Source organism: Ammospiza nelsoni, chromosome 1 (genome assembly GCF_027579445.1).
Source record: "Ammospiza nelsoni isolate bAmmNel1 chromosome 1, bAmmNel1.pri, whole genome shotgun sequence".
Lineage (NCBI taxonomy): Eukaryota > Metazoa > Chordata > Aves > Passeriformes > Passerellidae > Ammospiza > Ammospiza nelsoni.
In genome coordinates, this window is record NC_080633.1 from 3,682,042 (window position 1) to 3,694,041 (window position 12,000).

The window sequence follows — 12,000 nt, forward strand, 5'->3', positions numbered from 1 at the left end:
CTGAAGAATTAAGGAAAGGATCAAAATCTGTATTTTGTCTATATTAATGTGTATATCAGCATCTTTGACATCCTTCTAGGTTTTTATAAACTCAAGCAGGGATCATAAATTTTTGCTGTTCAGTCCTTTACTGCCTGCTTATTGTCCTCTCCTTGCCTTTGGGTAATTTGACTAAAACAACCAAATTTCCTGGATGTGCTGTGCAGTAATCCTGTGTTTTCTCTGTTACAAACAACAGGTGCTCAGAATTATTCACTTTAGGAATATATTTCTTTTCTTTGTGTCTACAATTAGTGCATTTTTTCATAGCTTGGTTTACATCCTCCAGAAAAAATAAAAACCAAAACAAAACAAATTTTTTTTTTTTTAATTTTCTTAGAAAACATGACAGCTTCTCTGTCTTTTCACTGAGATCAGAGAATCATGGATTGGTTGGGGTTGGAAGAAACCTTGAAAGATCATCTAGTCCAAATCTGCTGCAATAATCACAGACAACTTTAACACATCTTCAGTGTCTCACCTTCCACTCTAGTCCCTGAAATAAATATATTTACTGAAGCTTTGAAGGTAATTCCAGGGTTAAAATGAAGATGTCTCTGGGCAATGCTCTGCACTTTGAAGTCCTCTATTTTCCATCACTGGTTATTCAGGGCGCCTGAGTGACTGACTTAGACTGGACATGAGGTTTTTAGGAAGCTCTCTCAGGTATTTCGACTCTGAGGATTTAATTTCTTTTAACAAAGGTAAGGTTTTACTGCAAACTTAGATTTTTTAGTTTCCAGTCTGGAGAGACACAAATCTTCTCAAGGCCTCATGTCAGAATGTCTGGATATCCTAGGGAAAACAGGGATTTTTGTTTTATGTGCACCTGCATCTCATCCTAAAAGTCTCATCCTAAAAGTCTCTATATCAATTCTCTATTTCTCTCCCTTCAGGAGCTTATTGGACACTAGAAAGCAATTTACAGACAAAGTCCAGAGTCCATCCAGGGTTCCTCTGAAATGCACTCATTGCCAGAGAGGTGAAACCCAAAGTCCATCGGCGCTGTCTGGCTCCATGTCTCATCCCTGGAAATAAAGATCCTAGAAACCAAACTGTGCCATTGCCTCCAGCCAGGATGGAGCCCTCTCTCTCTCTCACTGCTGTGTTTTCTCAGGGACACAAACAATCTGAAGCAGCAATAGAGCCTGGCTACATCAGAGAACCCAGCAGCCAGCCACAGAACGAGCCATGGGAACAGGAACACAAGAGATTTTCCCTGAATTCCCTTTGAAAAGAAGATCCAGCTGTCTGTCACCTGACTCACTCATTTTTACCTTTCAGTAAGGCAGAAAAATTATCAAAGAAGGGCCTCAAAATCAGGCCTGCTCTGTTAGATCAGTGGCTGGCCTTGTCAAGCTGGCACTTTGCAATTTCCCATGTGAAAACAATCCTGGTTTGAACAGTTTGTTAATACAACAATCTATTTCTGGGTGCAAAACACCTTACACCTACATAGACATTAAATCTATGCCATGAGAATCAGTGAAGAAATTATGAAGAAATTATTAAATCAGTAAACAATTATGAAGAATATGTAAACAATTTAAGAATAGAGAGATTTGATGGATGAAAAAAATTTCTTTTACTAACCAAGAGTAATTGGCAAGAAAGCTACTAACCAATTGTACTTTGTAAAACTGTATAAAAAAGGAGAACATGCAGCAATAAAAAAAGCCTTTGACACATTGCTCAGTGTGCCTTTTCTGTCCATCTCTACAACAACATTTACAGAAGCACAACACATTTGCAGGACCTTCAGGAAAACACAATTTCCATGCAAGGAAACACTTTTTTTCCAGCACTATGGAAGAGTGCAGGAGCTGCCTGATGGGATGAAGCAGTGGTTTAAAAGGTGTTGACAATCACAGATCACTTACCAATTATCACTCACTTATAATTCACTTATCAATTATCACTCACTTATAATTCACTTATCAATTATCACTCACTTATAATTCAGATAACTCCTTAACAGTTTTCTGGGATTTTTTTTTTTAGCTGTGGTACTACAGACATTAAAAATTCGATGAGTGCATGTTATCACAGCTTCCAGCTGCTCATGACTACAGACAGCAACAGATTAAGCCATCACTCATTAATTGGGTAAGTTTTATTGCTGCTCATCATTAATCTTCTCACTGCAGTGGCCTGGTAGGACATGACTGCAATTACATGTGCTGCTCACAATTGCTTGGGACAACGTGAATTAGAAGAGTACCCACGTCCCAGAAGTAAAATCAGTTGCAAAAGCATCTAAAATCAAGGAATTATGGAATGGTTTGGGTTGGAAGGGACCTTAAAGATCACCTCATTCCATCCCACCATGGGCAGGGACACTTTACATTAGACCAGGCTGCATCTACTATGCTGTGTATTTGAAAATGTTCATTAAAAACCCCAAACCAACCAAGCAAAAATAAAAAAAAAAAAACCTACAAATTAAAAACCCCACTGAAAGTAAGCAATTGATGGGAAAAACACTCAGGCTTTATTAATCTCTACATAAACTGGAAAGAGACTGCTCCCTTTGCTCTAGATCATCGTGTACACCATGAACTAGATGGTCAGAGTGGTCTTCTTGATAATATTTAAGTCTGGACTAAATAAAAGAGAGGATTTAATAAACTGGATGTCACCATAGAAACAAGGAACTCACAGGTGGAACTGTGTAAACAATGCATATTTTATTTTTAAGCACACCATGCACAAAAATCCCATTCTGTTCAATTAAGTGAGAGTTTTTCCTTCATCTTGTCTGACATGAAAACAAAGAGCCAGACAGGCAGAGAGGAAATTTCATTTTTAGCTTTTTATCTTGAATTTTATCATTTCTTTACTTCTTATCCCTAATTCAATTTCAGCACCAATACCTCTGAAACAATGTTCTGTTGAACAGAACAATATGAAATGGCCATATGTTTTCATTTTCCAAATTTGTTAATGGCTGCTATTTTTCAGCCCTTAATTATTTTAACATGTAACCTGAACCTGCATTTTTCAATGACTGAACTGCTCGCAGAGAAATACTTTTATTCAATCTGGTTCCCAGAAACTCATCTTATCCGAGTCATTATCTTACCCAGCTGCCTGGACAAATTCTAATTCACCTTTCATTTTCTTTAAACTCATGTTCCTTGCCTATTACAGTAGGACTTCCTGGCAATTCTGGAGATGACAAAAGTAATGGTTTTGAAAGAACCAGGTGGGAATTATCACAATGAATACATCATTGGAAGGGAACAGTAGCTCATACACGTGTTTCACAGCTAATAGTGTTTTTAGAGATGTAAGTATTAAATTCCAGTACTTTTCTTTCCCTTTTTTTTTTTTTTTTTTTCTGAATGGAAGCCCAGCAAATGCTGAGAAGGTGACTAAACTCAGATTTATCAGCAGGGCATGCAAAGGTGGCAGTCCTTGTTTAAACCACCAAAGCTTGTTCCTGCTGCCGGAGGAGATGATAAAAATTTCTGCCCCATTACAGCAATTTTTACATCTTTTTACTCTGAGTCATCTTCCCTGACCATCCCCAGGCTGATAATCACCTGGCCTCAGCTTCAACCAGGTTAGGGAATCCATAGGGCTCAACTCATCCTGTTCTTGAATCAGAAGAGAGAAAAAGGCCATTACGGAAAACAATTTATCCCCAAATGAAGGAAACCCAGAGCTGGAAAGGAACAGCTCCAAGGAAGGAGCTCTAAAGGGTTCAGACTTTGTTTAGGTCAGAGATTTGAGGTGTTATTCATTAAAATCCAGAGAAACAAATACAGGAACCCAGAGCTGGAAAGGAACAGCTCCAAGGAAGGACACACAGCTCTACAGGGTTCAGACTTCTTTTAGGTCAGAGAATAGACGTGCTAAAATCCAGAGAGACAAATTCTGTCCCTGAAGACAAAGCAGTGAAAAAGAACTTGTAAGGTTTGAGATTCTTATGGCAGAGACTGAGGTCACCACATCCATCCTGTGTGCTGTGGGGGACCCATGGCAGAGCTGTGCCCAGGTGGTGCAGGACGCGCCTGTGGCCCTGCAAACTCCACCTCTTTGCCATGGCTTGGTTTATCCATGATAGCACACAGCTCTGAAGACAAGGGGGCACAATATTAAGGAATGATTTTCTTGAAAATGAAACCCACACAATGAAGGAGACTTTGCTTCCTTTTGCCAAGGTCGGGATTAAATCGTGAGAAGGTATTTCATGTTGGGACTCAGATGTTCGACATCACTCTACAGCAGAGTTCTACAGCACTTCAGTCCAACAAACTAAAAATAGAGCCCCATCTCTCTCTCTAAAGGCCTTTGAAGGATAAACTTCAAATAATAAATGAATTGGATAAATAATATCCAATTAAGGAATGACACCTCCATTATTTTTACTTTTGATCTAACAACCATCCACCCGTGCCCGCAATGTGGACTTTTTTATCCAATTACACAAAACCACCCAAACCCATGGAGGACAAGGTGAAGAAGAAGGACCAGCCTCTGCCCTAAAACCTCCATCTTGCCTTATCTATATTAATATTTTCTAAATATAAACCCCAAGTTTTCTAATTTTCTAAATTTAAACCCCAAGTTTTCTAATTTTCTAAATTTAAACCCTAAGTTTCCCACCCTGTGGTATCACACACTTCTATCCAAACTCCACACCCACAATCCCAGTTCTGTCATTCCATTTTGGAAGCTTCTCCAGGGCCTCAGGTCAATGCAGTGTTCTCTTGGGGCTCAGTGCCTGGCAGCACAGAAATCTGAAATTCTCAGCAACCAGGGCTCCAACGACACAATTCCAGCCACACTGTGATCCCTGACTGAGGATGGTCCAGAGATTCCCAGTCTAGTGGCAATCCAGCTGGGCCTGGAAGAAAAAGCTGTATTTCTCTATTTCTCCTCCCAGCACCATGAGAGTTACAAAGGAATATCCCTGCTCATCTGCCATTAATATAATGTCTAGGGTGCAGTGTGGATGGTATTTGAATCCCTCTTTCCAAGAATTCTCCACCAGAAAAACTATTTTTGTACCGTTGGTCTCCCCAGGAAGAGCATCTAGGTAAATACAGCCTGTCTGTGTATTAAAGAGGGAAGAGAAAGAAACATCCTGGAGGCTTTTCCAAGCAATCTGGTGGTTCATCCACTTGAGGTTCATCCTGTCTGCACCCATATCTAGCAAAAAACCCTTTCCTTGAATTATTCCAGGGCAGTTTGACTGTGACACCTTTCTTTCCCCTTGCTCAGCTGATCCTGAACTTTCCCAATGGCAATGCCCTTCCAGGCTTTCAGCCTCACTGATGTGACTGAATTCACAGTAGGTCGGCATCAGCCATTTCAGCTTCAGCTGCTCCATTTGAGGAAAAGATTCTTTATGGAGCCAGCACCTTGGTTTGTGCCTGGAAAATGAAGATTTTGGTCATCATCACCAACAGAATGCACTCAACCCAACTTCAGACCTCCACAATGATTGTGTTAATGGGCAGAGCAGAAAAATGGGCATTTATCATACAACCTTCTCAGCAGAAGGTGGATGCAAAAACAGGACAAGTATAAATTCTGTAAGTATTTGTGTCAGGGAGTTCCAAGTTCTGATTTTGACCTCTTGACTACAAATGCAGTTCCAGTATCTAGCACTGATAAAGATCTCTCTACTTTATAAACCCACTTTGAGGTGACATGAATTTATCCACTCTATTAGGTGAACAATTTTACAGAATTCTAGAATGGTTTGGGTTGGAAGGGACCTTAAAATTCATCCAGTTCCCACCCCCTGTCATGGGGACACCTTCCACTATCCCAAATTGCTCCCAGCCCCATCCAAACCCGGCCTTGGACACTTCCAGGGATCCAGGGGCAGCCACAGCTTCTCTGGGCACCTGTGCCAGGGCCTCACCACCCTTACAGGGAAGAATTTCCACCCAATATTTAATCTAAATCTCCCATTTTTCACTTTAAACCATTCCCTCTTTCCCAAAAACATCTAAAAAGCATGATGATAAAGTCAGAGAAATTCAGCAAAGAGTTAAAGAATGAATCAGTGCTTGGAACACAGAGATAAGTGAAGCACTTTTCCTTGCATTTGCCTGAGAAAAAGCAAAGTTTGATCACAGCTTGGGCCCCAAAGGGTGCACAGGAGACTTGTTCAGACAAGGACTCTACAGAATGGATACCAGAAATAAGCACAGACCCCGTGTCTGTCATCACATGCCCCTGGCTTCTCCCTTGAAATTTCTCCTTGTTCCTACCAGCTCTAATATGATTTTAGTAGAAGACATTTTTTGCAGTTTCACATGGATAAATCCATCAGTGCCCAAAAAAAGCATCTTTGACCAAGGAGAGATGTATCCATAGAGATCAAAGCTATCTAGGTCTGTATTCTACTTTAAAAGGAGCCACAGAGAAAACGTTCAGGTTGTGGAGACATTTTCTTATCTATGCCCTTCCAGCTCTAGGAATTCATCAGCTTGGATTCCATCTTAGTCCTGTTGTTTTTGGGCACAGCTGCTTCAGTGAGGGAGACACAGTGAAGTAATGTCTTCCCAGTGTTGCCAGGGGAAATAACAGCAGATAATTCAAAGGCTCTCAGAGAACAGGAGGCTGATGAGACACTCAATAAAAAATGTGAAACTGAAAAAAAACCAAAAAAAACCTGCTCCATCATCTTTGTGCGATGGAAACATAATTCAAAACCTCTCCTTGCATCACCACACTGCCTCCTAATTACCAGCTCGTACCCCCTGGTGCCCTTACCAGTTTCTTTCCTGTTGATTTACAGGGTAACTTTTAACAAGAACTCAATGTGATTCCTTGCAGGAACCATCACATCCCCTCAAATCCTTTTTTCCTTTCAATTCCTTGACATGCCTAGGAATGTTGCTTCCTCTCAAGATTTTTCAGAGGAAGGACAGGAGAAATGGGACAGGAAAACAAGAGATGATGGAGTTCTGAAGGTAAAGATTGATTTGACAGTGAGTCATGAACCCATAATCACCGAGGAGGCCTCATCACTTCCATTCAAGTTCGTGTGCTGAGCTCACTTTTTTCTCCTTGGCTCATTCCAGGTTAGTGCATTTCAGGCACTTTGAACACTAAATTTTAAATCTGCAAATCACTCAAGGAACTCTCCCACCATTTGAGAGGGAGCCACACTCAAGGGACAAGTTTGCAATATTTGGTTCCATGTCGTGCACCACATAATCACCGAGGAGGCCTCATCACTTCTATTGAAATTCTTGTGCTGAATTCACTTTTTTTTACCTTGGCTCTTTCCAGGTTAGAGTATTTTAAGAACTTGGAACACTAAATTTTAAACACAAATCTGCAAATCACTCAAGGAATTTTCCCACCACACTCAAGGGACAAGTCTGGAATATTTGGTTCCAACAGTGGAAAACAAGACAGGGAACAGCTGGGAAAAAGTATTTCATGGCCAATCTATGGTTCTCCATTTCATCAGCAGGGTTCTTTCCATCACAATTCATTGAGATGGAAAGAATTCCATCTGAAATCCCATTGAGATTTTTGGGGTAATGCAGACCTCCAGCATGACCTAGTCAATACAACAAAGACAGAAGCTAAAGGTGAGTTGTGTGATCAAATGCAGACACTGAAATGTGATTATTTAGAGCTCATATGGTCACCTTTTATTCCATGTCTCCAGAAAGAAAAAATACACATCATCTAATCTATGTTGAGGATGAAATAAATGATTTCTCAGGCTCTGCTTGGTAGACATCCAGAGCTACAAACTGAGGAAGGTGACTTGCCCATTGGTAGTGCAGATGCAATTGAAGGTATCAACATCTAATTAGATAAATCCCCTGCTAAATGCACCTAACCCAGGAAACTGTCGCTAACATCTGAGTAACTCCTGTGTCTGTCTTTCCTAGCCCCAGGGCTGGGAACAGGTCAGAAGAGTCTGGATGGGAGAAATAGAAATTAAAAAAAAAAGGGATGCATGTGGATCAGCAGTGAGATTTATCAGTTCTGATCTGGCAGAAAATACCTGGAGGGCTGGTGAGAGCTAGAAGAGGGTCCAGCACAAACTGGGGAGCTCCACAGTAGGGATGAAATCTCAAACAAAGGAAATTGGAAACAATGATGTAAGAAATAGCCTGGCACCACTGCCTGGGGAAGTTGAGTATGAAGTAATCACTGCTCTCCTTCCTCTCTTGTCTGCCTTTGGTTTTCATTACTCCCCTTTATCAGTTTAATTCCTCCTCCAGAGCAAGGGAGTCAGATTCTGGGTCCTGCTGAGATTTCATTTCCTTCAAATTCTCTTTTCCATTCAGGCTGTTAGCGATGACTGAACAGGAATGGACACACAGGGTCAGCACATGCCCCCTATTTCTTCTCATATAAAGTTTCCTGAAGAATTTAAAGCATTTAAGAGGAAAAATCCATCATAAAACTAATGAAAAAAAATAAACCAAACAGAAAATCTCAAGGCAATCATCGCCTCTGAAGCATTAAAGGCATGGCCCAGCAGCAGAAGGAGAGAAAACTGCTGTGAAGAATAAAGAAATAATGAGCAGAACATCTGGGCATGAGAGGTGGAGTGGGAGAGAAAGGAGGAAACATCAGAAACCCCATTTGGTCGATGTTTGTGTTCACTGAACAGAGCAAGGGCGTAAAGCAAAGGCAGCAGGGCTGAATTCCTGCAAAATGGAGGAACCAGGAGTTGCTGTTCCTCTCTTGCCACCCAAGATGGGGCTTCTCATACCAGCACAGAAAACAAGGTCCTTAAAGAGCAGAGATTTTACCATTGTGCACCATGTGGGAACCTTGGAGAAGGATTCACGAACCCTAATATTTTATAATATTATTCTAGATACTGCAGAAATACAGAATATAGAGACTGTTCATGTCCCAGACCCACTTTCTGTACCTGACCCTTTTTGTGTCACCTGCCATAAATGATGAATTTTTCTTTTAAGTCCCAGTAACTTGATCATGTTCACAACCCCCTACAGACTTCCTAAAAGTTCATGATCCCATTTCAGACCTTGCAGCCCCACTGAGGAGAAATAAATTCTCAAAAAATTTATATATTGAATTATTCAATTGGAATTTTCAGGCAGGAATAGTCAAAGAGGTAATTGTGTGTTTCTCCTTTGAATTAGCAGAATTTTGCTCACCAGTCAGGAGGGATTTCTCCCTTCTTTCAGCTATTTCTGACAAGCAAGGGAGTTATTCCCTGTCTTTATCTTTCTTTGAGAGAAACAAGCTGATAACATTTCTCCACTGTCATCATTCAGTCTTAGTGCTGAATATAAAAAAATTATATGGAGAAATTTTCATTTTTCACAAATAAAAAATAATTTGTGTGCAGCAGGAGAAATTCAAGAGGAATCGACACCCTGCACTGATGACTGCTTAATTTCTGGGGAATTACTTCATCTTCAGGGGGTTTTGTGGTGAAACATCTACAAATTCAACCAGTAAGGAGGTGGTAGGATTTTGTTGATATTTTTTAACTTAGGAGATCAAGCTTTGTTGAGAATGAGGGTGGCAGGATCTGGCTTGAAATAAGCATCATGAAATAAAGAAAGATGAGTCTGGAGGTCAGGATTTAGAGTGAAATGCTGCAGTCCCAGAGGTGAAATGAAATAAACTTAAAACAAGTCTACAAAAAAATCTAAAAATAAAAAAAAATAATTAATATGCAGAGAAAAAGGCCAGCAAGCAGGATGCATGGAAGGAAAGGGTTTTCAAACAAGAAATACATCAGAATCCTTCACTGGAAAATTAATCTCTTAGAGGGGATATGGGTTTTTTTTTTTGTTTTTTTTTTTTACTCTAAGCCACGTCAGCTGTGGAAGTCATTGCCACAGGATGTGGGGAACAACTCAAAGATGCTCAATGAGCCTGGGAAAATCCTCGCCGTGATTCAGCCTGCAGACACCGGGGGAGCAGAACGGGGAGCAGCTGGGCTCTGCCCAGAGCGAGAGCCTGAGAGGATCCAGTCCCTTCCTGCCTGAGTGGGTGATATAATTCCATCACACCGAGATGAAGAAGCCTTTTCCAGTGGCTCTGGGCTTCCTCCATCTCTGAGCTGTGTCCTTTCCATTGGGAACAGGCAGGGGGAGGAGTTCAGTGTGAACAGTGCCCAGCTGTCAGGGTTATTCTGGATTCGGGTGATAAAGGAATAAAAGCTGGCTGGTGAAACGGTCTCCTCTCACCTGGGGAGTTCTATGAGTTCCTGAATCCAAACAATAAGGAATAGGTCTCATGATCAGCTTCTGGCACCATTCTGGGGGTAAGAGGCAGGAAAAAGGCCTTTTTCCCTTTTTTTCCCCTTTTTTCCCCTTTTTTCCCCTTTTTCCCCTTTTTTCCTTGGCACATGCCACTTCTGGAGCAGGGAAAAATTGGGAAGCTTTCCTGTAAAGCACAAAGAGGGTCTCAAAACCACATCCCTGGGGATGGAATGGACTGCCTGAGGTCCACTGAGCTTTCCTCACTTCCACCACACCCCACAGTGACTCTGCCCAGAGCTGGGCAGCAGGACAGAAATAAATTAATGCATGAGATAAATAGCAGGACCCTGATGGAAACCCTCCTCTCTGATGGAAACGCTCCAAGCACCTAAAATTCCTGAATTTTATGGTCAGCTTTAGAGGGCAGTGATAACACAGACACCTCCTGTGCTTCTGCACTGAAATGTGCTGCGAGGAAAAGGGGAGACAGAGCCCCCCCCTTTTATCACACACAACGTGTTCTATCAGCTTTTCTCTGTGGTTTTATCAATTCCAGTCACAGCAGAGGCAGCTTGGACAGGACTCAGTGAATGGACCCTGATTTCCAATTAGTTTCTTTGTCATTCTTTGCCCTTCTCTCCTCGGTGCTGGCCGCAGTTCCAGCCAGAAGGAAATGGGACAGGATATTAAACCATAAATTTCTTTGCTCGCTGCCTCAGTTTCTCATCTCAGCAAAAGCACGAGTACCCTTCATCAAGATTACAGACACCACAAGGATAATCCCTGCAAAGGGCCTCAGATCACGGGAGAGATACCCAGATTATTGCTGTGATGAGCTGCGTCACATCCTGTCCCCAAAGCTGCTGTCACCCAGGCAAAAATCATCCAGCAATCCTTTCTTTTTAATTTTTTAATTATTATTTTTACAGACATATTATAACCTTAAGTAAAGAAACAAATTCCTGACCTCTGATAACAACCAGGAACGGTTCTTATGCAACCCCATTGACTGAATTTTCGTTTTTTAATTTCCCCAAGCTCGTTCAGCAGCACTGATGCTCCTCTCCCCATGAAACCCCTCTCACCCTCCAGGCATCCCAGGAAATGGTGAAAATCCCTTTAAATGGTCAGCTCAAGGTGCAGGGGCTGAGACTCACCTGGAGAGGAATCATTGAGAGGGTTCAGGGCCGTCGCCCTCCGGATCTTCTCCAGACAAGTCTCTTGCTCCTTTTTGATGATGCAGTTGGAATGAGTTGCTGCAACCTGAAATATGGGGGAAAATAAGGAAAAAAAAAAAAAAAAAGCAGTTACAAAAATAAAATAGTTCATGAGGTGATCAGTAAGTTTTAAGAACCCATTGCAAGAAAAAAGAAAGAAAAACAACCAAAAATATCATTTAAAGTTGAGAAAAAAGTGTAACAAGCCTCATTTTCTTTCCCTTTTTTCTTTACTTTTACTCCTTTTTTCTCCTAGCATGTCTAAGGACTAATTAAGTAATTAAAACTTGCATAAATTATTTGGGGGTTTTATATTTTATTATTATCCCTGTCAAAATGTGATTTCTAACAGGTTTGTTTTATTTTATTGAATTACTTCTTCACATATATCTGAACAAGGGTATCTCTAAATACAAAAAGAATTTAAAGAAGAATTAGGAATAAAAATTCTTCTTGGTTTAAAGAAGAATTAGGAATACATTTCTTCTTGGTTTGATCTTCCACCAGTTTCTTATGAGTCTTTGCACAATTCATTAAAATCTCTCTGGAATCTAAACCAAATT

At 40.9% G+C, this 12,000-nt stretch overlaps 1 protein-coding gene across 3 annotated transcripts in view; it reads right to left on the reverse strand.

The window, feature by feature from the left end:
* Positions 1-12,000, reverse strand: part of ADCYAP1R1 (ADCYAP receptor type I) — a 150,548-nt gene that overhangs the window by 77,378 nt on the left and 61,170 nt on the right. For all 3 annotated transcript variants that reach the window (XM_059475740.1, XM_059475733.1, XM_059475748.1), the window contains exon 3: positions 11,378-11,483. In XM_059475740.1, coding sequence (XP_059331723.1) covers positions 11,378-11,483 — 106 coding nt within the window. The remainder of the gene's footprint in view (positions 1-11,377; positions 11,484-12,000) is intronic.